At 49.2% G+C, this 27,615-nt stretch overlaps 1 protein-coding gene across 1 annotated transcript in view; it reads right to left on the bottom strand.

Moving 5' to 3' along the window:
* LOC144156250 (protein SERAC1-like) overlaps window positions 1-21,019 on the bottom strand; it is a 31,322-nt gene extending 10,303 nt beyond the window's left edge. The window contains exons 1-10 of the mRNA XM_077688172.1: window positions 20,636-21,019; window positions 20,423-20,523; window positions 20,196-20,360; window positions 17,458-17,582; window positions 14,917-15,042; window positions 13,572-13,824; window positions 11,871-12,024; window positions 6,977-7,211; window positions 737-837; window positions 575-672 (exon numbers count right to left, since the gene is read on the bottom strand). Coding sequence (XP_077544298.1) covers window positions 575-672; window positions 737-837; window positions 6,977-7,211; window positions 11,871-12,024; window positions 13,572-13,824; window positions 14,917-15,042; window positions 17,458-17,582; window positions 20,196-20,360; window positions 20,423-20,523; window positions 20,636-20,691 — 1,414 coding nt within the window. The 5' untranslated portion in view covers window positions 20,692-21,019. The remainder of the gene's footprint in view (window positions 1-574; window positions 673-736; window positions 838-6,976; window positions 7,212-11,870; window positions 12,025-13,571; window positions 13,825-14,916; window positions 15,043-17,457; window positions 17,583-20,195; window positions 20,361-20,422; window positions 20,524-20,635) is intronic.
* Window positions 21,020-27,615: the final 6,596 nt, after the last annotated feature.

Here is a 27,615-nt window from a genome sequence, read left to right as displayed (position 1 = left end):
AAGTTCGCACTAGCTTCATTTAAGAATATGTCTTTCCAACTAGCCCAGCTTGCAACCCTTCTGGTGAGAGACAGGTGAAGAGGAAACGGAGACGTGCGCGGAACCCGTGTCGCCACCTGGCGGAGGAAGGCCAGGAGGCCACAAAGGAAGGCCAGGAGGCCACGTGCAGCGCAGAGCCGTGTGCGATGGAGGAAGACGAACATCCAGCTGTGGTCGCTCGTACAGTGGCGAGGCTTTAAAAACACCGTGAGGCGAAAAAGGATGATGAATAAGCAGTGTATTCATTGCAAACATGTCTGTATATCATTGCAAAACCACACCTCGACCACACCTTGACAATGGGCCTAGCCAGGGCAGTGAAGCATTCACCATCAGCTAAGGTTAACCAAAGCTAAACCACAGCAATTTTTGTCTCTACCTCTCAGCATCTTGTGATGTTGAACAAACTTGAATTTGAATACATTGCTACCACTGCTGACTTTACACTTTTCTCTGCAGTCCATAAATACATACGAACTTCAGACCAGCAGACAACTGTGCCCATGACGTGCACAGTACAACTGTCAACGCTCACCTCCCATTGAGTGAGTGATCCAAATGATGGGCCGGTCTCCGACGCCAGCCTGATGAAGCTTCACCAACATGTCCGTTGCTCTCGATGCAAGTGTGCGCCTATCAAAAAGATGCATCCACTTTTAGGAGGCTCCAAGTGCGCATTATAGGATGCTGGACTCACTTTTCGGACTCAAGAGGGCAGTTGGGCACCCACTGGCTTAAATAGGTGTCGTAATCCAGTGCCAGAATCCTTGTGTTAGGCACGTCCTCAGCAAGCCAGCTCTGCATGGCAACACAGAATGAAACGAGCAGCCTTAAAAAGAAAAGATGTTTACTATACGAAATAATGAGCTGTCAAATGTGCTACCATGCATGGGTGCCGAGGGAAGTGCAAAAGGGGCATGCCTCCCCCCCCCCCCCCCCCCCCAAGTCACACCAGAACAACTGCCCCCTTCCCTCGCAATGCACAATGCAACGGGTTTGCCCCCTTAAGACACAATCCTGCCAGCTACCATGAGACCATGTGTCTTCACCTTCGCCTTCACCTTCACCATGTGTCTTCACCTTGCTGTAACATTGAACAGAAAATGAAACTAAACATTAGAAGCATCATGTAAAGGAGGAGACAGTGCAGCCACAGCATTATTATACCTCCTCCACATCTGCTGCACATTCTATATTCTGTGCACATCTACTCATCTCTCCTCCACACTAACTTCGACCTGCACCTTTTTTGCAGTACAGTTTGTGAGCATGTAAGCCCCCTAGATGTCCTGTGCCCCGCACGTGCGGGTCATGGTACACTGTGAGCACGCGTCCAGCAATTAAACCCAGCACATGCGCCAATGGACCGGGTGGTGCAGAAAAGCAGCTCTCGTTTGAGCGGATGGGGAGCGACGGGAGTGACGGAGGAGGGGAGCCGCAACCACGATATTCGGACAGTGAGGAGCAACCACTGTCCACGGTGGACGCTCATCACCTGACATAGGCACAAGGCATCGAACACACCATCGGGGGGAAAACAGCGCCATGCCGTGACTTGCTGGACAAGCAGTGCTGTTTGCTGAAATGCTTACTGTACACGCCTTATGCGCTCACTTTCTGTATGCGCGTAGTACTGGCTCCCAAATTACCTTCCTCGTGCCTTTTATCTTTGTTTCCCTGGAGTAAGTCGGTGATTTCTTTTCATGCTGGTTGGTGTTACTGCATCAAGCAGGTTCGGGTTGGCGAACCCCTTACGCTTGAAGGAGGTTCCTCCAGGTTGAACTGGACATTATATGCATGTTGGAACGGAATGCAAAATGAAAACTGTAGGGCTGTGCAAATATTTGAAACGTTCAAATATCAGACTGAATATTACCATATGAAATGCCACTCCACATTACCATTGAAAAGCTTAGAATATTTTGAAAGTATTTGAAGTTTGAAAACGCTAAGACGAGATATGCGTAACGAAGTGAAAACCTTAAGTAAAGCTTGGTGTGGGGTTATTTGGTATGGGAACATGTTCAAACGTAGAGCGCTGAAGGTAACAAGACGAACACAGAAAAAGGGACAGATGGAATGGTTGATGCACGGACTAGCAACTGGAATTTTTAATGAAGGGAAGACAGTGTATACACATTTGACACGACTTTTTACATCACCGTACACATGTGCCTCTCATCAAATCTTATCTCTTAGAAACTCGGTCGCCCATGCCAGCAGCGAGACGGACAGAGTGCTAACGCACTAACCCTTGAGGCTCGACACCATGCAGAACGTTTCCCAGATTTCCCTGGTCACTTTATCTCATGACCTGAACAGCACTTCCGACTCATTGAAAGCTGGAGTACAATTTTCACTTAGCTCAGTGCAGTCCAAGATTGCCCAATACAGTTATTTGCTGATGGCTTAATGAGCACTGTGCGCCGTGTGCTGACATTGTCTTAATGAGCGGCTGAAAGGGACCATGCATATCCAAAAGATTTGGTGTTTTATAGTTCCTCCAGCGCTTGTAAGCAGTAAACAATGCGTTATTCACTGAGAAATTAATGTATTATAAGTAAAAATTTTGATTCTCCCGCCAAATCGCGCATTTCGTGACTACTGCAATGACGTAACAAGGACAGGTCTTCAAGCAAATGGTAGCGCGCTGTTTACTCTGCAGCAAACTGCGTAACACTTTATTTACCGTTAGTCCTCCTAGATGGCGCCACCATACCGCGCAGGGCCACTGTCTGCCTTTTCTTTGTTTCTGACCGTATTTTCCCCTGGCTTGTTCTTGTTACGGTATGTAGTAATCATTTCTTGAAATATGGGGTATGCTCGACAACAGGGTCATGTAAGACAATGTTGCTTACGCCAATCGGCCTGTGTCGTGCGAGACAACCTCAAAGCGCCAGACTGCTGTGCAGTTATAACAAGCATAGTGCGCGCAATACCAACAAAGTATGCACTGGTGCTTTTATGTTTACATGTACTTCTATGTTTACGTGTACTTTTCTAACTTCCATTGTTTACCCCACCATTCTTACTGCTGTAAAATGAATATGCATAAAGCCCCAACCACATGGAGCGATTTTGCAAGCGACTTGGGGCGCGACGCGACTAGCGACGAACTACTTTTCGCCGCGCACCAAGTCACTCATCGAATCGCTCGGTTCTGGGTCGCCAGAAACAGTCGCTCGCCTCCCGGAAGTGGCCTCAGCGACTAGCCAATAGGAGAGCCCCTACGTAAGCACGCAACCTCCGGTTTAAAGAGAACGGGGGGAAGATCCACGCAGACGACGTTTGCGGTGCAGCGGCAAAGAAAGCTTTGCGTGGCAAAGCTTGAGTACACGCTGAAGCAGAAGCAAGAAGGCTCCCGCTCACACTGGGTGAGACCCGTGTGGGAAAAACGACGTCAAGAAAGCGAATTCTTCACGGCGTTCATGTTGGAGCTGAGAAACGAGGCGCAGAAGGAAAAGCGTGTGCTATCACTAACCCAAACCAGTTTTAGAGATGCAATGAAGTGCAAAAAGCAAGGTAGAAAGGCGTAATACTTTTTAGTCATGCTTTTAAGACAAATGAACAAAAAAAAATGTTTGCAAACATGCAGCGTACCAAGCGCGTTACTATGCGCAGTGCGGAAACATTGAAATCGCCATCCTCAGTCGCATGCTCAGTCGCTCGAGCTGTCGCTGTCATGTGGTTGCCTCGGCGAGCGACTTCGGTTCGGCGACTGCGGATCCTAGTCGCGTCGCTCGTCGCGTCGCTGGGAAAATCGCTACATGTGGTTAGCGCTTTACATTTAAGTGAAAATGGGTCATTCTCCAAGCTTACAAACCCCGCCTAACTAGCTTATGCTTTTTCCGGCCTCAGCCAATCGCACAGCTGCGCACATTGCAGAAAATGAGCCAGTGAGTTGCATGTACATTCCCTTTTTTCTTAATTATATAGCTTATCTGAATGAAGTTTACGTAAAAGTGGTGTCAGTATGATTTTAACAAAGCAATCTTTTGAATGAAACAAACTTGTGTTTTGTCTGCATGGCCCCCCAAAAAAAAGGACACTAAAGGGTGGCTCTGGTCTTTTTGGTACAGGACGTTTCGGTACAGGGCGGTTCGGTACGGTTTTTTCGGTGCACGGACCTTTCGAGACACGGGTGTCCCGAAAGAAATGAAATGAGAGAAATGCCAGCTTTATTGACTTATTTCTCGGCAAATAACGCATCTTTGCTCTCATTGAACAAAAGCCGAGAGAGCTAAGAAGCATATGATCTTTCAGGTAAAATAAAATTTCATTCAGCCTTTAGGGTCCCTTTAAGGGACACGTGTGCTGTGTCAGCAGACGGCTGTACGAGGCAACCTCGCACTCTAGCTTTTCATGAGTCAGAAGTGCTGTTCAGGTCCCGAGATAAAGTGGCCAGGGAAATCTGGGAAGCATTCTGTATGGTGTCGGGTAGAGCCACTAGATCAGGTTTCAGAGTATCGGCACTCTTTTCTCTCATTGTTGTATGCCGCCGACAGTGGCCATTGGTCGAACTGCATCACGTAACATTTGTTTACCCCGGAAGACCCACGGGAGCTGACATTTTGGTGCCTCCGTGTTGCCGAGTGCACGCTCTCTTTGATAAATCGTGATTTTCAGAGCGCAGTGGGGCTATATAACACGTGGCTAGTGAGTTTTAGGCCCCAGGCAGAGTAGCGATGCTGTGCTGCTCTGTACTGGGCTTTTTCAACCGGCTGGATGGTGGAAAATGCCTGCTTCGCTTCCCACTGCGAAAGAACGACTGTGGCCTAGCATAACCTACAGCCACCAGTAAAGCGTAGCTTAGTTAGTCGCTCTAGTGTAACCTGTATCCACTAAATAAGCTACGCTTGCGTAACTGAGCGTGACCCTGTCACACCGGCGTGAAGGCTCGAAATCCTCAAAAAGTAAACACAGCTGTCATGGTTGCCAAGCGGCACCCCGACCAATTCTGCCCGTCAATGTCGGGCGCAATAGGGCGCATAAAGCTGGCCACTCTGGCGACAGGCACCAAAATGGCTGCCGCCGTGCGTCAGTGTCGTTACTCTTAAGCGTAGCTTATTTAGTGGTTCTAAAGTTGGGCCTTGAGGGCGAGTACGTCAGTGCTCCGTCCATCTCTCTGCTGGCAAGGGAGACTAAATTTCTAAGAGATAAGGTTTGATGAGAGGCGCATGCATACAGTGATGTGCAAAGGGGCGGCATATGTGTATACTCTCTCTTCCGTTCATTAAAAATTCCAGTTGCTAGTCCGTGCATCAACCATTTCATCTGTCCCTTTTTCTGTGTTCGTCTTCTAAACTTCAGCACTCTACGTCTTAACAAGTGAAGCCCATTTTCGCTGCGTCACGCAGGCCAGCACATGAGGAGCTTGATGATACTGCACTTATTGTGATAAGTGCGATCACAGTATAAGCGAGAAAGAGTCATTGTCCCTGTGAGTCTGGCTCGTGTTGAACACCACTGATAACAAGGCCGGTGTAATTAGGGAATCTATCTACGGTGGATTCGCAAGTGACCATCCAGTTTCAAACAGCTGAGGGTGTCGCGATATTCATCGCAGAATGAAAGCTGTATGTGGTGACAAAATCTGTGCCAACAGTGGCTGAATGGGTACATTTCGGGGAGGACATGAGGGAACGAAAAATCTCACGTGGCTTGCTGAGTTGTTTTACAAGGGAGCTCACATCATGAAAGCCCTTGATAAAAACATCACTGTTTCATTCACCTCATCATCTGTTTCTATTGCTTTCTGACGGTAGTGGGCCAAATATAATTTGCTTTCCGTTTAGGCAAACTGGTAGTCTTTTTTGTATGCTTAGCCTTAGAGGCCCAACCGTAAGAATTTTCTTGACGAATCCCAAGAGAAAATGGTAGCTGGTCCCAGCTGGTTTATGGTTAAATTCCTGGCTGGAACTAGCTGGTACCAGCTGGAACCGGCTAGGACCAGCTGGGCCCGGCTGGGAATGTAACCCGTAAACCAGCTGGGACCAGCTACGTTTTCTCTAGTGATGTTGGATGTTGGTCCAGTGTAGCCTCGCTAGAGGAGAGGTGGTGAGGAGGAAGGAGGCAGGGAGGGGAGACAAGCCTCGGAAAAGGACACACTAGGCCCAACCGTGGACGCAAAAAAACGTGTGCACACTGTTGCTCCGAGGCAGCGGTAGTGAGAGCATGCTCTCACCCACGCTGCGTGTTCAGCAGCAGGGGCACTTTAATGTAGGCCAGGGCACTGTAACGTGTGGGCATTAGGCCTTTTGTTCCCCTTTCATCTGCAACACCCTCACAAGTGCAGCTCCCGGGGGGCCCCATAAATGCAAAGAATGTAGCGCATCTTTGAGAACTACTACGAGACAAGCATATATTTTTTTTTAGCACAAGATTGAGAGTGCATGAGAATAAAGTAAAACATTAACTGCTGAATTTTATGCATTCCTTTATAGGCCCAAACTAAAACCCCAATGAATACTTGTCAGAACAGTATACTTTATGTTTTGTCCACTGCAAAAGAACCCCACTGCAAAAGAAACGCAGACTAAGAAAGACTGGATGCAAATACACAACACATGATGCAACAGCTCTTTTTTTTTCTTTTAGATAAACAGCAAAGCAACCAGGAGAAACACAGCAAAGATATGTTTTTCGTGGCTCTGTGGGCAGCCCACCTGCATTCTTTTCTTCTCAGTCCACCTTTGTTTCTGCACTGTAGCTTGACTAAACATTGCTTGATTCAGAAGCAAATCCTACTGGGCGCCAGAAAACTTTTGGTGGGGTTGATTTCTCAAGAGGCCTCGTGTGACTGGCTGCTCGCACCATTTTCGCTATGTTTTTGCATGCGCAGGCGACCACGTGAGACCGCACAAGGAACCAACCCCACCGAAAGTTTCTCCAGCCCCCAGTAGGATTGAAGGCCTCCCCCGCCCCGGGGCATAGTTACCTTTGGCCAGCACTTGGTGTACGTCTCGTGCATCGCACGTGCCCGGGGGGACGAGTGGTCCACCTGGATCCGGCACGCACTGCTCCGGACGGCGGACACCTTGGGCTCCAGCAGACCCCCTTCCAGCTTGGTCAGCTGGCTCGACGAGTCCTGGCTGTCGTGCTGGCGCCATGTCTTGAACACACTGCCCAACAGCCCATGCACAAAGATGATGTCTGCAGACACCAACGGCTCCCTGCGGGGTCAAGCATCACAAGCCACCATCACCCCTCCAAAGATCAGGTTCACAACGTGGAATAAAATGACTAAAAAGACAACAAAAGCACTGGTGGTTCTAGTGGAGGCATGCAATTTTCCTTACGTTGGGTCTGATAAGAAAAGCAAACTAGTTTGCAAGCAATGACAAGTGCAAGGGCACATACCCCACAAAATGTACCGTCTGCAAATATTCAAAACTTGTAATCTTGTATTAGTGGTGCTTGAAATTCCAATGCACATCGCAGTTCTAGAATCAGCTTTTTAACAGCAGACCTGTTTAAGCTTAAGCTTTTTCCAGTGGTGTTATGAAAAAGGAAAGTCATGCTGGGCGGCTCCGGTGCGAGGCACCCAGCATGACCTTTGCGCAGCTTCATAGGCAGAAGAGTCAAGCCTCACCCAGCTGTGACATCAGTGCGCTGATGTAGCGACACAGACGCTGCTCGGCGCAGTCACTGGTCAAACGTGCAGTGGACTGGATCACTTTTGGATGGAAATACACACCTCCACTTGAAAAGAACCAGCGATCGGGCACACAGAGCCTCGTGACTCTGCGCTGAGCACATTGTTTACACTCCCACAAAACATGGGTTGGCCGAAGAAGTTATGTAACTTCCAAGGAAGAAGCAGCGCAGTGCGAACGCTGTCGCGTCGCTGCTCAATAACATGAGATAGCTACGATCCAACCCTCAAGTATCGCGCCGAAGCCCAGCAAAACCTAGAAAAACTTAGCCAAACCTGAAGAAGCTAGGTCGACCCCCAGCTCCACCATTCCTCTGGCTTTGCAACCCTAGTGCAAGCTGCGCCAATTTTTTAAAAGTTTATTCAAGAACTTGCAATAAAATAAAAATTGGCTTCAATGAAATGGCAAGCGCACCCTTCCGCCTTCACAGTATGAAAAATGTTCAAACAGTGACAGGCACTCGTAGAATGCCGTTTTGAAACCATCTGCTCCCATGGTGAAATGAGAGATAAAAATTACAGAGCTGCATTTACGACTAGTACTAGGATTGGCTGATTTTATTCTATACACCTTGTGGGATATCGTGGGGTTCTTCGGGGCGACCTAGTCAGTACTCCGGCGAAGGCCACCACCCTAGCTCCCGGCATGTCAACCATGCGGGCTCCCTCCCGAGCCTGCGGCAGCCCAGCGAGGTTCGCCGATACGAGAACACAGTAGACAGTAGTGCTGAAGTACAGCCGTTTATTTGGGGACTCCCAAAGCATGCAACCACAAGGCTTGACGACGTTCACGAAACACGCTGTACGGGTCGTGATCGCGAACGAAAGGCAGGCACTCACGGTGCGCGACAAACAACAGTCCTCACCTGAGATACGTGTCCACCACCACTGCGCTGCTCGGCCGATCTCGCCACGACGGGGCCTCCGGCGAGACTCTCCCCGTCTCCCGCATGCACAAGATCGCGCCGCCCGCGCGCCTATGCCCCACACGGACCGGTGGTGCCATCTCTCGGGGGCTGCCGACGAACCAGTGGAGCGCCGGACCAGTTTCAGCACAAATTGTCTGTCCCGAAGCGCACGCCAGCTCGGGATCGCGGGCCGCGGTTTCTCCACAATTCCCACACTCCTCCCCCCTAAAGACTGGATGCCCCTTGAGCTCAAGTGACGCCACGTTACACCGCACCCGTCATGACGCCTCAAGTCAGCAAAACTGCCACCAAACGCCACTCCTATGCCAGTCCACACCAAGGTTCACCACACGATGCCGTCGCCACGATGCTCGCCTCACAAACCCGCAAACACATTGCACGGCTCTGAGTCTCTCGCAGTTGAGCAGCACAGCAGGTTGGCAGGCCCGGGGGTAGCCTGCAGCCGCAGCTGACGAACGCCGGGGTCGCGCCATGATGCGACCCCACTCCTAGCTCGAGGTGGTAACAGGAACGGCCGTGCCCACGACGGCTGCCCAAAGGCTCGCGTCGCTCGCGTAGGCGCCAGATCTCGCCGCCTCCTGGGTTTCGTGGCCGCTTCGACCGCAGGTCCTCCCGAATGGTTGGCTGCCGGAAGGTCGGTGGCCCGGCGGGCCGGAGCAGCAACTGGCAGCAGCTCCGGGGACCGCGCTCAGGCCCGCCGGTGGTCCAGCAGGCCATCCTCGCTGTCTGTAGCAGTGGTGACTGGCGTGGCTCCCGGTGGTATTTGTTTGCAGGTCTCACTCTCACCAACTGGTGCAAACGATTCCCATACTTGAAGTTGGGAGCAGCGGTACTCCGCAATCTCCTGTGACTGGCCAGAAAGCTGCACGCCCGAGGGTACTCTCTCTTGCACGTTTGCTTGCTCGCAGAATTACGAGTATGGCAACTGTGCTCCAGCAGCCACCCCTACCTGGAGGCAGCTCGCCTGACTATTACGGGGGGGTCGGCATCAAAACACCCGTCCGAGTTATTTCGGCCTGGTGTGTTGGTCAGCAAAGCTGCGTCAGCATCAAGCAGGCGGGGCTCCTGCAACTCGCTCGCAACAATACAAGCTGCCGTAGAGCCAGCGCCAACCGCAATACCAGCGGCTTACGGGCGCACATCACCAGTATAGGTCGCCTCAGAGTCCGTCTCTTCCTAAGACTGGCGATCTCTCGCGACCAACGAGCCTGCTCCCGAGCTGCGCGAAGCTCTTACTGCCTAAATGCAATCTCGAGTGGAGACTTCACGGCATTGAGACGCACGCACTCCGGAAGCGCGGAGACAACGATCCCATTGATCCCGCTTCCCCCTGCAGCTAAAGGAGACTGATTCTTCAGCGATCACCCTCACTCTTTGTCAGGCATCAAATCGGCAAACACTCCGCCTCAAAGTCGAAGCACAATAGCAGCGGGTTTATCGTGCGGCTTGCGAACTCCCAAACACCGCACCCTCGCTCGGTAGTGTGAGCCGCGCCTGCGGGAAACTTCAACTAGCACCGCTGGCGCAATTGCGCAGGGACGGCGCTACGAGGAAGGCGACCCGCCGCCATGTTGGAACAAGGCCTACGTACTTCCCATCTCACAAGCGGGCCACGGCTGTGGTGTTCGGAGGTATCCTTCGGACGTACCACCTGGTGCGTGTAGGAAGGTTTACACATTTGCCGTCACGGCTCTATCGGGCACCATAAACTGTGTGCCTGCAACCGACCGGCACGAGGCGTTTCGTTTGAAGTCTTCCGGACAAAGCGTAGCGGGCTGCGACTGCAGCACACGTTTCTCGGGGAGCTAGCAACCTCGAATTCGTCTGAAGACGAGACCCACGTTCGGGCGCCGTGTGGGATATCGTGGGGTTCTTCGGGACGACCTAGCCAGTACTCCGGAGTAGGCCACCACGCTAGCTCCCGGCGTGTCAACCACGCGGGACCTTGAGCCTGGGGCAGCCCAGCGAGGTTCGCCGATACGAGAACACAGTAGACAGTAGTGCCGAAGCACAGCCATTTATTTGGGGACTCCCAAAGCATGCGAGCACAAGGCTCGACGGCGTTCACGAAACACGCCGCCCAGGTCGTGATCGCGAACGGGGGGTAGGCACTCCTGGCACGCGACAAACAACAGTCTCCACCTGAGATACGTGTCCGCCACCACCCCGCTGTTCGGTCGATCTCCCCGACCGAGCCTCTGGCGAGACTCTCCCCGTCTTCCGAGCGCACACGATCGCGCCGCCCGCGCGCCTATGCCCCGCACAAAGTGGTGGTGCCACCTCTCGGGCGTCGCCGACAAACTAGTGGAGCGCCGGACCAGTTTCAGCGCAAAGCATCTCTCCCGAAGCGCGTGCTGGCTCGGGATTGCGGGCCGCGGTTTCTCGACGATTCCCACAACCTAAAGACTGCTTGTGTTGTTTGCCACTACCTTCCACGTGCATTTATTTAGTCAAAGCATCACACCTTCCACAAAGCACAGAATTAACCCTGTCTGGCAATGCGTGCACCACATTGTAGGCCATTATGTGCAACTCTACATGTTATCATTTGTCAAATTACTCTAGAAGTTCCACTGCAGATATATCTACTGGCATATTTCTTTGGTGTTACAAACATCTGTTGGGCTTAATGAATTGCAACTTCAGAGACTGACCACAAAGTTGCCGATGATGTATTACCATGGCACAATTGCCACCAGATCAGTTTTGGTCACCAAAATTGGGGAAGCATGTGTAAGAGTGCACAGGCACTTCCAACGCTCAAGTTGTTTAGCCATGAAGAATCCATAATCCCACAGGCTCGAAAAGCACCATGGCACAACTTCTCAGCCTGCACAGCTGATACCTCCAGCTAATTATCAGGCTCTTGGCCCACAGACAGCCACAGTGGGTAACATGAAGGTCAAAAGGTTAGCAGGGATAAAAAAAGGGATAAAAGATGCTACAGAACCTAATGAGGATGTTTGTTTGGTCTTCTCTTTTTACCCAATGCCACATTTTGCCCATGCCATCACACACTCTCACAGACTTAATTAACTGCTGATGCCGATTTTGTTGGATTTCAGGAATTGAGTTGTTTTCGGCCTATGGTGATCGAAATTCTCGACTGTAAGTTCCTGGCAATGCTTGGTTCCAATATTTGCTTGAAAAAGTCTGCACACAGTCAACCTACAAGTCACATCATTCAGCCGTCAGTACTGTTACAAAACGTCATAGCGAAGAGAAAGTGCAGGACCGTGTGTCGGTACCTGTTCCTGTACTGTGGATGCAAGAGATAGACACCATCCTTGTACTCCGTGGGCAGCAGCGAGTCAGTGTCCATGTTGGCCAGAGCACGGCCAGCGGGGAATGACACCGACACCTCGGGTGCACGCAACCAGCGAGCCAGGATACCAACCCAGCCTAAAAAGGGACAAAATAAGTGTAGGGACAATTAGGGCACAGAAAAGCCTGCCATTTTTCTGCATGCTGTGTTGAACAGGAGAATCAAGTACAGCCAAAGGTGGTGGCTGCACAACTCGCAGTTCCACCTGAACAATGTTTTCATGTATAAAACACGAAAAGCTTGTTTTATACACTAATAATATAATTACCGAATTGGTATTAGACTGGCCTCGCCAATGGAAAAACACATATTAAAACAAGAACAATTTCCCGCCATTTCATTTGCAGTTGAAAGCTGCATGCATAAAAAACAAGCCCCTCCATTTCTGTTACCTCTCTTGCAATGTTTAGACTGACTTCTGGGAACAGATAAAAGCAATGTCATTACCTCTAGTAAATGGGCATGCCATCACCGACTGATTTTTTTGAACTACCCAACAATTTCGATGCTGCTGTTGAAACTGTCAAATAAAATATTGGTGCTTTTTTACTCAATTTTTTACGCCTGACGATATATCCAGACATTTTTCGTCCTTATGAAGTTCAAAAAATTGCTTGCCAACTGTGCTAAAATCACCAATGCTTTTCCACATCCTCAATAGGTGGATACAACAATTATTCAGAGGGATTTTACGCCACTAGCCATAAACAAAGTGACAAAAATAGAACTCAATGCATGTGCGTCATATCAACAGAATGCAGCCCCACTGTTGCGCATAGCCCTTTTTTTCTTTAAACTGCACTATGAAAAACACTGAAAAAATGAGAGCCACCTTGATATACTACAGGTTTGATTAGTCAACTTGCCACCTTAGTACTCGCCTCAGACTAAAGTTGACACAGCATTGCACAATAAAAAAAGTCAAGGCATCTCCATAGAAGCTGTGGAGGATGTTGACAGGACTCATCTATAAAATTTATGTTATGGTTTCACATAGATTTGTCTAGACAATGTTCTGCTTCAGTAGGAAGTATGATTGTTGGCCAAAAAATTGGTTTGGAAAACTGGTTTTGCGTACATTTTTTATAATTTTGACATAAAAAACTGTTTGATGCCTTCTAGAGATTTCTGTAGCTTATACAGCCTATGAACGTTGCCTTAGATGTGCTTCGAAAGAGACTGTTCGATCACTTTCAAGCAGCCCCTTTCTCAGTGAGTGTGTGGCAAGTGTTACAACATGGGACGCTCTGCTCAGTATCCTTTGTAAGCTGGCTCCACTTTGGCAGTGAGCACACACTTAGGTGCAATAGCTTTTCGGGGAAGGCCGGTAGCCCCAGGCGCCACTGTATCTCCTGGTGGCATGAAACTCGTCTCCAACTAGTACTGTGCCCTGTCGCACATTCTCTGCTTTTCCAGTGCAAGCAGTGGCCTCAGGTGGCACCGTGAAGCGCACTCTGTGGTCTCAACTTTTTAGCCACCACGCCCGCATCCCCTCCCGCCCTCTCCTGTCCTCTGCAAGAGTGAATGGCTCGTGTGACGACGTCATTGAGGCACCCTCTGCCCTCCACCCTCGATGGGTGCAACGCAAAGGGAGAGGACGCGATTAACACGAGCGGGAGCTGGCCTGCGCGGAAGAGGCGTTCGTGCAGCGCAGGGTCCAGGGCCAGGTTGGCGACCATCTGGGCCACCAGGCTGTGCAAGGGCACGTCGTGGGCGTGCTCGTGCAGCACACGCTGCAGCAGCGGCAGCACGCCCAGCTCCTCCACTAGCAGGCGCCGGTGCTCGGCCAGCACCGTGTGGCTCAGCAGCGCCTGCAGGCACAGCAGCGCCGCCTGGCCTGCCGCCGGACGCTGCCACCGCAGGCTGTCCTCCTTGTCCTGCAGCACAAATTCACAACAGGCTCAACAAGCACCATGCAGCCCCTGACCCCAGAAAGCGTACTACTCTACCATTGGCCCCAGATCACTTTGTGATGCCAGCCCACCACAGGCCATTGACACTTGCTCCCAGACAAGATGTTGATCAATGAAGTGCATTTGGTGATGCATAACAAAGTAACCCCCGCAGGAGGAAAACGAAGGCATTTGGCAGTGTGCACCTGCCCTGGGCTAGTCCAGAGCCAGTGGCCTTTGTGGCCTTGCTGCATCTTGCTGCATCAGTGTGTTGCACATAATGAAAGCACAGATAAGGTAATTCCTTCCAGCTGCAGGCTATGTAAGCTTGCACAGGTAACTCGTGTAAGCCAGGTAAGCTTGCATGCATGTGCGCAGTTGTAAACGGGCAAAATCAAGACAAGGCCTGCAAAGTGAACCATGCGCTGCACTTTGTAGAGTGCAAAATCACACTGGTGTACAGGAAATCCGCTGTAATGTGGCCGGTGTTATGTAGGCCTAATTGTCTGGTGCATAAATTTAAGATCACGGGCTGGGCACCAAGCAGCTGCGCACGCAGTGGCAAGAGGTGGCCACCTCGCAAATCCTTGTCAGGGATGCTTTTGCCACCAATCAGACCAGTGTGCTTTGCAATGCAGGGTTCAAGAGAAATCTTCGAGGCTGGACAATTACAGAAGTGGACATCAGCAGTAAGAGCCCGAGCTTCATTGGCACAGGTGCAGGAGTAGGCCAGCGCTGTTAGTATGATTGCAGTGAACACTGATACCATGCTTCTAGTGCGCATGTGCCGAGTCAGTACTAGGTGTGTTTAGGCGAGGAAAGTAAACAACCAGTTGCAGCCTAGCATGGTACTGTTTCTTTGAGTCCCTTCATTTTTATTTGCACTAGCAATCATGCCAAAATTAGCCCATAATATTGCGTTAATTTTTCTTTACACTCAACAGATTTTCCTATCAGCACAAGGTGATGGAAAGTGTAACATGAGGAGGAAGTTCTGAAGCACTAGTGTCTCACGCATTCCGCTGGCCAACCACTTATGGGCAACAGTAGCAACAGCCCGGTTGGAGATTGACTTACATGGTGGACGTCGAAGTACTCCAGCTTTGTTTGGAGAGCATTTTGAGTGAAGAAGCTGATGCACGACTTGGCTTCTGTTTCTGGCAGCTTTGCCAAGACAGTTCGCAGGCCATCTTGGAGGCTGCCCTGCAGGATACCAGCAGGCACACTAAGCAAAGGCCTGAGCGGACAATTATCCAGGGCGGCCGTAGCCGGCCACTCGCTGTCCCCCAAAAAGTGCCCTCTTGCACCGGTTTTCTTGGGCAGGTGGTGTTGTGCACAGACTCGAGCCCCCATGAGAATTTTGCAAGGTTCAACTGCTCCTCCGACAAATCGTACCAGCACGGCAACAAATGCTCCCGATGAGAGCTTGTCAGTGAAGAATCGTGCATAACCACGACATTTGGAAAACAGCACTTGCAGAAAAAGTAAAAATGAGATCTGCAATGATGTGGCAAGCAAAATGGCAACATTCATCTTCTGAGCAGTACTTTGTGGAAGTGTAACTAGGGGCACCTTGTAGTGGCAATGGAGTGTAATCTGCAGCACATAAGCTGAACTTAACGCTGATGCCCACTACAAAATGTTCCCAGTGTTGCTACACAGAAAAGCTGCTCATCAACAAGCTTTGCCAAAGGCGAAATCAGGCTTGCCATGCTAAAGCCACTGTTCAAGAATGTGTTTGCAATCGGATTCAGCATGAAAAAAGAAATGCACCAAAGAAGAAAAATAATGGCAAAACTCAATTTTTCCTCATTCAATGATGGCAAATTTACACTGAGCTTAAAAATGGTGTTTTTTTTTTCCAGCACTGGTTAGTTTGGGCACAATCCCACGTACCACAGAAATAATAACAAAATTCAGGAGCCCTTTTGATGCTTCAGCAAACTTGGAAAGTGGAGTAGACTTTTTCACAAAATGTGGTGGCAGTGCCGTACAGAACTGCAAACAAATCAAGTTAATCCTCTGCTTATGTCCACATACACTACACTGCCAAATGCCTCACATGAATTACAGTGGACATTGCGCTGCTGAGCACAAGGACGCGGGTTCGATTCCTGGCCACAGCATGTGCAGTACGTCCATATGTGTGGAGCGTGTGGTTTATTGCATTCCCCTGAAGAAATGTTAGTGTGTGTATGTCGGTCAAACTGGCAGATACCCTAATGACCAATTGAGGAAGCATGACAACAATGTCAACAAAGGGAATTATGGGCTCCTAGCCTTGCATAGCAAATCTTGCGGGTGCAAACCTCAGATTGACATGTGCGAGGTGATAGGAAGAAGCGGAAACCAAGCTACGCGAGAAATAATTGAAGCACACGAAATTCAAAGGCACGGTAGTAAATGTGTGAGCCGTGTGTCAATCACATTGTCCAAAAAAGAGAGCGATTTCCTATCCAACACGTGCTGTACATCGGGTATGACGTAATGGTGTTTGTGTAGACGGTGTCATGTGCGTGAACGCGTGTTGATGTGGTGTTGTGCTATCAGATATTATACGTCTGTTTTTTGTTTGTTTGTGTGTCCTTGTTGTAATTTCTAATTTTTATTTTATTTTATTTTTTTACTGGCGTTAACATGAAGTGTGCATATAAAAGGGGCAAAGTTTCTTGTATTAAATTCAGTTGGAAGTCAGCGCTCGTCCCGTCGTTTTTCTGTCTCCTTGTTTATATTCGCGCTGTAGCTATTTTTACAATGGATGGAGTCCAGTGCCACTTTTGGAGTGGCTGTTTTAACAAGGGGACAATTTCACCATGGTCATTATTGCCGTTGTTTGGCAGCCCTCGGTGTCCTCCCCATTCCATTACACATTTCCGTGCTATCTCCCACCCTTTCCCCTTTTTGATCTCTTCTTATTACAGTTGCCCAGATGCCAAAATGTGCCAGTGCACACCATGATGTCTCTGAATGAATAATAAATCCATTTTATGCCAACCCAGAAAACTTCGCTCAAAACACTGGACGTGTATGCTGCTAAAAATTGGGTGAGGCTCGAGCTGTTGAATTCCAGCCAAATGATCTCCTCAGCAGGAGTTTCAAAGTGCAGGAACAAAACCCACGGCTGTGGTGTTCCTCTGCCAAAGTGCCCTAGCATTAGCTTGAATCACCAACCGTTGGCTCCTGCTGCGTCGTGCCCTTGGATGCATGAGGTCAACATCATGACTACGCAATTTTGGCTGCTGCCACAATGGGGGAAGAAATGGGAAATTTGAAATTCATCATCATCATCGTCGTCATCATCATCATCAGCAGCAGCAGCCTGTCTACGCCCACTGCAGGGCAAAGGCCTCTCCCATAAATCTCCAATTATCCCGGTCCTGTGCTAACTGCAGCCTATTTATCCCCGCAAACTTCTTGATCTCATCTGCCCATCTGCAAGTTGAAATTATCCGGCTGCAAATTCTTGTGGACCAAGAACATAGTGTGGTACAAAAGGCCTAACACTGTAGGTGAAGCGAAGTTGTGTGCTTTCTTCGTGGTCCCTTTGGCAACGTTTGCAACTTCCCTCTGCTCCTCTGGCACTGCGCTCGCACAAATGTGGCCACACAAGGAGCTCACCTTCATAATGTTATTGGGGATAGGAGGCGGTGCAAGGAAGCATCGCAGGTCTGTGCTTGCTGTTCTGGCTAGTCCCACACTTGTTCGACAGTCACACGCCTGAGCGACTTCACACAGCTCAGAATCTTTAAAGAAAAGTAGTAAACACTTTGTCAAAACTTTGCGATAAGAAAAAAAGAAGGAAGGCACAGTTAGTTATTATAGGGTTCTGAACACCAAGTTCTACAAAGTGCACAAGTTATTCAACGCAACATGTAGGGGTGCCAATCTGTATCTGTCTGAATTTAAAAATAATGCAGGCATCTTCTCCTCATAAAATGCTGATTGACTGATTGATTGATTGATTGATTGATTGATTGATTGATTGATTGATTGATTGATTATGGGGTTTAACGCACCGACGCTACACAGGCGATGAGGCGCGCCGTAGTGGAGGGCTCCAGATTAATTTTGACCACCTGGGGATCTTTAACATGGGCCGCAATCTCGAACACACGGGCGTTTTTGCTTTTCGCCTCCATCAGAAAAGCGGCCGCCACGGCTGGGCATACAATGCTGGCCAAATTGTGAGTTAAATAGGACCCAAGTCTATTTTGATCCAACTACACAGCATCACCAGCAGAAGACGTCCTCTATTGCCCATGTGGCAATTTTGGTTTCTGTGGAATGATAAAATACTTTGCTGTGGTTCGATTGCACGCAACGCCACAGGCCTGTACTTAAATGGACTGGGAACACAACATAAAACTTTGCTTTATCCAAAAGCTTGGGCCCTTCATGCCTCCCTACAATATTGTTTGGCAGGAGATAATGTTTCCCTCACATAGGAATTTGTGTTTAAAATAACAAATTTCAAATTAGCCACTCGTTTCCTAATTCCCATTATGGGCCAAAATTCTCCTGCAGCGAAAGTGACGGAGCAGATCGAAATGGGCAGTCCTGACCCCATGCTGATGCTTGCAGTCAAACAAGGACCTTGAATTTGGGCTATGGCTATTACCCTAGCAAAATCAACTTGAGCATTTTAACTGTGCAATGCACACGAATTCTGTGCTTGTTGCAGACAATGAGAAAAGCTAAGGCTAATATTTGACTAGAATGGAACAACTTGAGCCTGCCTAAACTCTCAACACTTTAATGAGAAAAAGTGTAGCCCTAGTTCCTGATATTAATTTCCTACTATTTTGATAGCACTACACCATTTCAAGAGCCACATAGGGAGGGCCTCAACATGCTTAGTTTCCCATAAGATTTCACACCTTAGTCATTTGCTAATCGCCCTACCACTATAAAATAGCAGTGTTTTAAATTTCAAGTACAGTTACCCCAGGCCCAAACCTTCCAAATTGCCATTTTTAATGGCATCAGCCAATCCGTACAGGCCATTTGATGACAACCATCCGGGAAGTGCGTTAAAGTATAATGCCTAACCACCCTACCTCATTTTTTTTCTTAATTATCAAGTCTAATTAAATGCAGTTTGCACTAGACTTCACTTACTTGCTATTCCACCATGGCAATCTTTTCACTGAAGCAAAGCTGTACACTGCATTCATGGTCCCTTTAGCACCAAGCCATAAATGTGTAAAAAAAGGGGTCAAGAGCACATTTCCATTCCAGCATTCATTTTTACGTGCAAATTATGGTGCTTCTTGCCTTGCTGGAGTCCTTGGACTACTGAAAGACTATATGTGACTGGTAAATCGAGGAGGCCCCCTCCTTCCTAAGCTGTTGCCTTTTTCTTCCATAGTGAGGAGCGAAATCTACTCTGACATTTTATGTACCCAGAAGTCAAACCCAAAGTAGGCCTCAAATCCCTCCTGTTTGGTTATAAAAAAACATTTTTGGGGCAATCGCTCACTTATTCCCACAAAACTTTTATGTAAGGGTACAGTTTAGGCACCAGGTTTGAATGAAACAATGTTTATCAACAGCATTAACACGTTTCACCCCAACATAAAGAAAAATGCTCTAGCAACTGCGTCCTGAAGAAACGATACTGGTGACTTGTACATAGCTTTCAGCAGCGAACCAAATTCAAGCATGGCAGATACCCTGGGTGCACAATCCGAGCCGGAATAAGCTAGCCACTGTAGGGTCCTCTTCTCTTTGATAAAATTATTTTCTATAACACCCAGAACCATCAAACACATGTATGTAGTTGGCGGGAACGCTGTAAAAAATGATGCAAGAAATAGTGAAAGCCTTAGCAGCTGAACTACCAACTGTTCAAGTACAACAGTGTTAATACCTGTGCTGCCAGCAGCTATAACAACAATACTATATGATAAAAAAATTAATGCTTTCTTGCACTACGCGCCTGTACGCACACATGCTTTTGTATACAATGAAGCTCATGAGCAGCCGTATTTCACGTCTGCTGGTTCACATGCGACTAAACATAAATTAAAAACATATTTAGTGTTAAATATATTTTTTAACGCATAAATGCTTGCAGGTTCATGATGCAGTTGCACCAGATCCTGAAAGGCACGTACGAGCAAGCTGGTTTCGTTTCGATACGGCCTATACTGCACTACACTGTAAATGCACGATCCGCGCGCAGCTTCCCGCGTGCTGCAACAAGCGGCCAACCTCGGTCAAGTAGCGCTGCAATGAACAGCGCAGCTTCGAACTGTTCGACTGCTGCGCGCAGCTTCACGCATTCCGTGGTCTCGCGGTAGCGACTCCCCACCGTTTTTTTCAAGCCGCTAGTGCTGCACGCGGAAGTACAATACCGCTCAAGCTTGTCATGCTGCCAAGCGCTTTCACGGCTTCGTGTCGGTTCTTCTGCACTTTGGACCGGGCCTCCGACAGCAAGTACCAGTGCTGACGAGTTTCCTTGCGAAATATTCCCGCCAGGCCCCATGACGACGGGGCTGCCTCTGTCGCTGGTGCCGGTTCTGAAAGGGAACGCGGGCTGAAGTAGGCTTTCTCAGCACTACGCGACTTCGCGGTTAATTACCTGTGAAATAAATGTAAGGCGACTCGTTCAAGGGATGCGCAGGCTTCTCCTCATATAAACGGCTAATAAAGCCTATGTCATGACGCATGACATACCCGCTCCTGCAAAGAATCGAAAGCCATATGCGTGACTTCACGCGGAACACTTGCCAGTTCCGTATATCGTGCTACTTTTCGCGTGCACCAAGCTGACCGTCAACAAAGTTTCGCTCACCCAAGGGCAGCAGTGATGCAGCCGATCACAACACCGTTTCTGAACTTTAACTTCATGCTTCAACCTGGAGCTCGTGAGCATTATTTACGTGCAATGGAAGTCATGACCGCACTAATTGGCACAGCACACGCGACTGCGCGACCTTCGGTGCATTAAGGTGATCTACATGCGATCGAAAGCGTGACGCTTATCACGCAGACGCTTTTATGAGATTTCTTGGATAATTAAAGTCGCATTTGGGTGCGGAAACTTCAGCTGTGTAAAAACAGCCACCTCCGCAGCAGGAAAGCGTTCAGCAGTACAGTGTATTCAGCAGAATCGAAAGACACAGCAGACATCACGCCAACCAAGTTTCGCATGAGCGCAGCGCCGACACATGCAGAGGCATAGAGCTCCTGCGCTGGAGTGATGATGATGATGATGTGGCAATCCCCTTTGTATCGGGTGGGCACAAGTTTTGCCCCCATGGAGGAAAGAATACCTTCTCAGGAAAGAATACCTTTTCTTTCCTCCAGGTTTGCACCCTAGCCGTCGCTTCAAATTATAACTACAGGAAGGAGATTATTAGAAGGAAGGATAAGCATGACAAAGCAGGGTCGCCCTGCACGGTTCACGGCATATACTGGAAGAAGAGGGGATTGAGTCAGAATTTGTTGGGATAACAAGGCGCATATAACATGGGAAGGGCGTACAGGCACAGAGCCCGTGTACATAGACCCTTTTCAGAAACGTTGGCAACATAGTACATACGCGAGCTTTCATGATGACAACACTGCGGTCATTCGCAAATGTCGGCCATGATAAAGGAAGCGCGGCTGCGCGGCGCTCTCTTAGAGCCACTCGTAGTCACCTCGGAGTTCAGTCTGATCGGATAGGTTTCTGAGCTTTTGCTTGCTGTTTTAATTTTATCACCACATGCGGTTACGAGTTCTGCAGGAGTCATGCCGACTCGCTGCTGCGTCCCCCTCTGCAAACGGCACGGATCCGCTCGTCGCTCAAGCGCGGTATACCAGAGAGGTTGGTGTCCCACCCGGTGATAGGAAAAACCAATCCCCGCGACGCAGACGCCAGATCATCCAGTACCCCAGTACTGCTAGTCCGTGAAGTCCGAGCTTAGGCGATGCGTGAGCGCGCTGAGCCGAGCAGCCGGCACAATCGCTCTGTTTCCTTCATTAGAGTGAACTAGAATTCTAGTTCACTCTACCTTCATCGTGGCCGCGTGCAATGTTGCTCGACTGGCTTTCCGCTTGTCCGCTATGCCTAATAGTATTTTGCAAAGGGTCTATTGTGCCCCCTTTCTCCATAGCTGTTCACACTTACATTAGAGGAATGGAAAGACGATTGGAGGAGAGTGGATTAGGCTTTGACTTGTCGTACCGAAGCAACGGAGAGTTGGTGGATCAACGATTCCGGGATTGATATAGTGTTGCTGGCAGATAATGCGGAAGACCTTCAAAAACTGGCTGACATTTGTGGTGATGAAGCAACATACCTAGGCCTACATTTTAAAAAGGAGCCATGAAGAGAAAACACAAGTTTGGTTCATTCAAAAGATTGTCTCGTTAGAATCATACTGACACCACTTTTAACGTAAACTTCGCTCAAATAAGCTACATAATTAGGAAAAACGGGAATGGTCATGCGACCCACCAGCTCATTTCCCGCAACAGAACCTATGATGTCACATGAGCTAAGCTCTGCGATTGGCGGAGGCTGGCAGAAGCAGACGCAAATTAGGTAGAGCTTACAAACTAGACGAACGAGCGATTTGCGCTTAAATTTAGGGCACATTCTTTACAAAGCAATAAGAATGATGGGACAAACAGTGGAAGTTACGAAAGCGTTCTGCTGTTCGTACTGCGCACAGCATGCTTTGGTTTAGCTGCACAGCACTACGGGGCTTGGGGTTGTCTCAGACGACACTGGCCGATTGACGCAAGCAACGGTGTCTTACGTGACCCCATTTGTCGAGCGAGCACTGTTTCAGGGAACGAATATTTTCTCCCAGAACAAAAACAAGCCAGGTTTAAATGCGGGCAAAAACAAACCAAACGCTTGCCACGGTATGGTGGCGCCATCTAGGTTACGGAACGTAAAGAAACGCGGGAACAAACCAACACCGCTGTACAGGGTGGAGACAACCTTTGAACGGTCCCGTGCCGCCTCAATCCGCCTCTTTCACAACCCCACTGCGCATGCGCAATCCCCTAGCGGCCAAGTTCCTAAGCAGTCCAGTAGGGGCAGCAGACGACATTCCCCACAGCTCCCGCACAAGCGGGAAGGGGTCGTGGTTGTATTTACGTTTGATTTTTTGTGTGTGCTCGTTGTGCGCGGAACAATGCCCACAACTTGTGCTGCGTTCCGCTGTAACTCGGAGTGCCGAAAAGGGAACGGTGTCGGCTTCTATTGCTTCCCGTCGGCCGCACGCGATCGGCTACGGCGGCTTGCGTCGCTCGCGTCGGCTCGGGTGATGGGAACATTAGGCTTAGCATCCTGGCGGATATTTGATCGCTGCTATCTGTTCAACTGCGAATAACAATCCGCAACACAACTTTTCACTACACTATCATCCCCTTTCTCGCATGTGGAACTCTATTTAAGTTATAACTGCCGTTTGAGCGATCGGTGACCAAGACATCTGCGTAGCCTGTTTCGATGCTCCCGCGCAGGTATCGCCATCTCTCGGCCGCTCGGCGCAACGCGCGCCGCGGCGACCGGTCAGCGTATACGCTTATATATCTGATATATATATATCTATATATAGCGTATATATCGTGTATATATATCGTGTATATATATATATATATATATATATATATATATATATATATATATATATATATATATATATATATATATATATATATATATATATATATAGCGTATATATCTGATCGCCGCTTTTAAAATAAGCCCTGACAACAATCCCTAGCACAATTTTTCACCACACTAACACCTACTTTCTCGCATGTGGAACTTTTTAGCGATCAGATTGATTCAGAAGAGCAGCGACAAGCGCGGTTGCTACCGTGGTCTGCGCCGGTTCGAGCCGCTGAGTGTACCGAGCTGGCAGGCGCGGCCGGCGTGTGCGCGGACTGTTTCCGAAGGCAGAAAACGCTTCACGATTGCTTGCTTTATCCATTTCTTGCGAACAAAAGCGCAGAATCTACAAATTCAGCTCAGCGATCATCGTACTTGACCGTGGAGCAAAAACAGTGGGCGGAGCGACGCCGACGACGCATCTCATGCGCGCATCGGGCCGTCTCAAATTCACGCGTACGACTAGTCGTGGCGACAGTCGTAACGATCAGTCGCATGCGAATCGCGTGTACCAATCGTACATGTGTCCAGCGCTTAAAGGCATTTTGCGAACTGCCGGCCTTTGTCGAGCTGGCGATCGCACTTCATGCCAGACGACTCCAAGTACTGCTCGCTCTGCTACTCGGACGGCACACGGATCTGTCCGAGATTTCTCTGCCAGCCCTCATTCACTGATAAGAAGCCGCCTGGTATTATGTGATGACCAGGGGCTGTCATCTTAAGGCGTTATAACACCAACACAGAAGAAAAACGTCGGCTGCTCCTCGCCGTAATGTGGGATTGCCGTGCATACAACGAGAACGCAGCCGGAGGAAACGCCGGCAAACCCTACAGCTTCAACTTCCGCTAGGCACGCTAGGTGGCAGCACACCGCAATGAAAGAGGCGGATTGCGCCAACGGGCTCAACGCGTTATTCTTTTCGTTTCCCACGAGACCTAGCAACGCGAAACAGACAATATGATTCAAACTTCTTCAGTAAACCGCGTTGCGGCGATAATTTTAGCGCGGTTTCGACACAATGACTTGCTTCGGCGGCGAGCGAGCAACCCAAAATGGCGGCGCCAGCGTATACGTAGGGTCCCTAGAAATTGTGCTAGTCTGCCGTCCGCGCGCTTTCTCTATGGGAAGGCGTGTCCGCGCCGCTGATGCACGCACAGCGCTGCGCAGAGGGCGCTGCGAGCAATCGGAGCGCCCGAGCGGCCGGAGTGAGAGCGGCCGCAGGCCGGCCTGTGCCGCGCGCTACTGCCGCGGAGCGCGAGCGTGCATCGGGGTTTGTCGGGCACTTAGAGCGGTGAAATCGAATGGTACGAGGTACATCAGCTCCCAATCAGCTCACTATAAGACCTTTTAGTTTCACGCCCCGAGTTTTTCGCGAATTGGGCTACGGAGCCTCTTTGCGGCCGCTGAATTTCGCGAATGAGACCGAAGGATGAAACCGCAGCAACCAGCGTAGCCGTTTCACTACCACCGCTTGAACCATTATTAAAGTGAAGCTTTCCATGTATCACTGATGGCCTATGTCGCCTCGAAAAAGCACTGCAACAAAGCCAACTGTCTCTGACGACAGTGATGTTTGTGAGTAAAGTGAGAGGGGAAAAAAAACGCTTCCCGTGGTCAGAATCGAAGCTGGCTCCATCGCGTTTTGAAGCCGACGTCTATCTCAATGCGCAATTCCAACATGGTCAAAGCAGTTTGGATTTGGAGAGGAGTGCAGTCAGAAGAAGTATCCACTCCTCCACTCCGCAACGATGGTTGAACACGAAGCTTTCTTTGCGTGAAATCAAACGGCGAAGGGTCGATGTCAAATCCGGCGCGATCATATATATAAGTCCAAAATGCGTGCGAGTAAAAGTGAAAGCTCAATCGAGTCAAAGTCAAAACTCAGACGACAAGGAATCGCTCACAAGAAAGCTTGGCGTTCAACCATCAATGTTCAGACAGTGAGATCCCGTTCAAAAAGAGCTCCCTGCGGCACCAGAAGCTGCGTTTGTTCCACATCGAAACTACCGGGTCATTCCCGAACGTCATTGACGGTGACAACCACGCAGACGGCTGGTAGGCTGACAAAAAGAAAAGCGAAAGCTTGAGTAAAATGTGCCAGCAAAAACTTGTTCCTATATACTTTGGGCAGAGTGCGGGGGGAGGGGGGATCAAGCGAGGTATATATGGTCATGACAGTATAAATAAACGTCAATATTTTTACTCCTTGGTTTCAAACAGCCGCGATTATAAGGATTGGCCATAACACAAATATTCTCCCGTTTTGCTTTCCCCGCGTGCGCCTCGCAATTCCCTTCGAGTGTGTGGGTGATCAAAAAGAACCTGTGCAATGAGGAATGCAAGCGAAGTTACTGATTTGCAGCCGGGTGTTATTAAAAATCAGTTTCACGTACACAATGCTGGCGAATGTTTCAAATCGTGGTATTCACGAAAATTACAGGCACGAAAAAGAGGTTTGATAGTACCCAAATTTTTGAAAATTTCGAGGTAAGCGGAGTGTTGGGTTAAGCGAAATGCGAAAAATGTATACGGCCAGATCACTGGAATAAGAGCTAGTGCTGGTAACAAACGCTCCAATGCACAGGAACGCTTCCGGAATACAGGCAAAATAATTTGCAGAAAAAAAAAAACAACATTTTTTTTCTAGGTATTGCGGAAAAAGAACTGCGTGATGCTCGCCTGTTTCGCCTTCGCATCTGGCCCCAAAAAAGTGTTCTCGAGCTTCTCAATGCCGCATCAACTGCTGGTCGCCAATGCTATATTCTATCTTGCTGTAAAGCAGGCAAAGCATATGTTTTTCTAGTTCCTGCCGTTTTTGGCACTTCTTGAGACACGTCGTCGTCCACATGATCAGAACCGTCTTCCCCGGCTATATGAACAATGTAGGCGTCGGACAGCACTCCGATAACAGGACATCGGCCGCGCACAGTGCGTACCCCGCGCAAATTTGCCGTTCGCGACGGTGTTCGGCGCGTAATTGGAGCTAAGCTTTAACCGAGAGCTTATCAGCTGCCTGTAGCGGATGTTGCATTGCGTCCTCTTTGTCAACATTTCGAGATATCCGTGATCCCCGAAAAGTCGTTTCGAGACAAAGGGTGGAAAATGTCGCCTATGGCAGGTATATGCACGGCAAAAGAAGGTTTCGACTTAACCGGTATTTCGAGATATCCGAGTTCGAATTATGGAGAAATCACTGTATCTGATGACTGAAGGTGATAAAACTTCGTATGCATGTGCACACGTCTTGATGTTTTATTCGGCATTTACATTTAACAGATTCCCAGTTGACTGGACGTAACTGCAGGGGGCCGCGAAGACGTGCGCTTAAGGGCCTCCAGATGAACGATGCGAAAGGTCAGAAGGCACCGGTTCGAGCTCCTTTATTTACATACACGTACAGGGGACATCTTGGGAAACTTGCAAAGAAAGTCGGTTCCAAAGAGCCATACAAGAAAGCGGAGCGCCGACACACCACAGACACATTTTCACGCGCTGACTAATACATCAGTTAACAACGGCGGGGGTATTCACAAAGAACGGTTGTTTTCTAGCTGAAGTCCCGCATGATGTTTCCAAGCTGCAAAACGACGCTGTGCCGGCAGTGTTCCCGAAGCCCCCGAGTATGTGTCGAAATCGAAATAGCGTAGCGACACGATTCGCGGTTTTTACAAGGCTCGATCCTTCATAATACGCGAAAACGTACTCCTGTCACTTCACGCTCCGGTTAAAACTCTTCGTACTGGTGAGAGCGAACTTATTTGGCTAATCTGGTTTGTCGACAGAAACGGATAGGGTTCGAGAAGGGGCAGTTAAAATGGGCTGAACCCGCCCAGAAATAGGGCAGAACTACGAAGGCAGCAGCGGCACGGCAGAGCGCCGTCCGCCGCTGCCCATCGCGCCGGCCGGCCACCGCGCTCCGATTGACTGCAGCGCCGCCGCTGCATGCATCACGGAGGAGCCCCCTTCGCGGCCGGCGGACGGCAGACTAGCACATATTTCTAGGGACCCTAGTATACGTGTCTCTACCCTGTACGGCGGATGCGTGAATGAAGGTATTCTAGGCTGCAGAGCGGTCGGTTCCTGTGATGTCATTTGGGACCACTAAAACGCACGATTGAGGGGGAAAATCAAAATTTTAACCAAAATTGTTTAATTTCTC

This window comes from Haemaphysalis longicornis, unplaced genomic scaffold, assembly GCF_048455015.1.
Source record: "Haemaphysalis longicornis isolate Haplotype H1 unplaced genomic scaffold, Haemaphysalis longicornis Haplotype H1 scaffold_1, whole genome shotgun sequence".
Classification (NCBI taxonomy): domain Eukaryota; kingdom Metazoa; phylum Arthropoda; class Arachnida; order Ixodida; family Ixodidae; genus Haemaphysalis; species Haemaphysalis longicornis.
The sequence above is the reverse complement of the archived record's forward strand: the minus strand, read 5'-3'. Positions and strand labels throughout refer to the sequence as shown.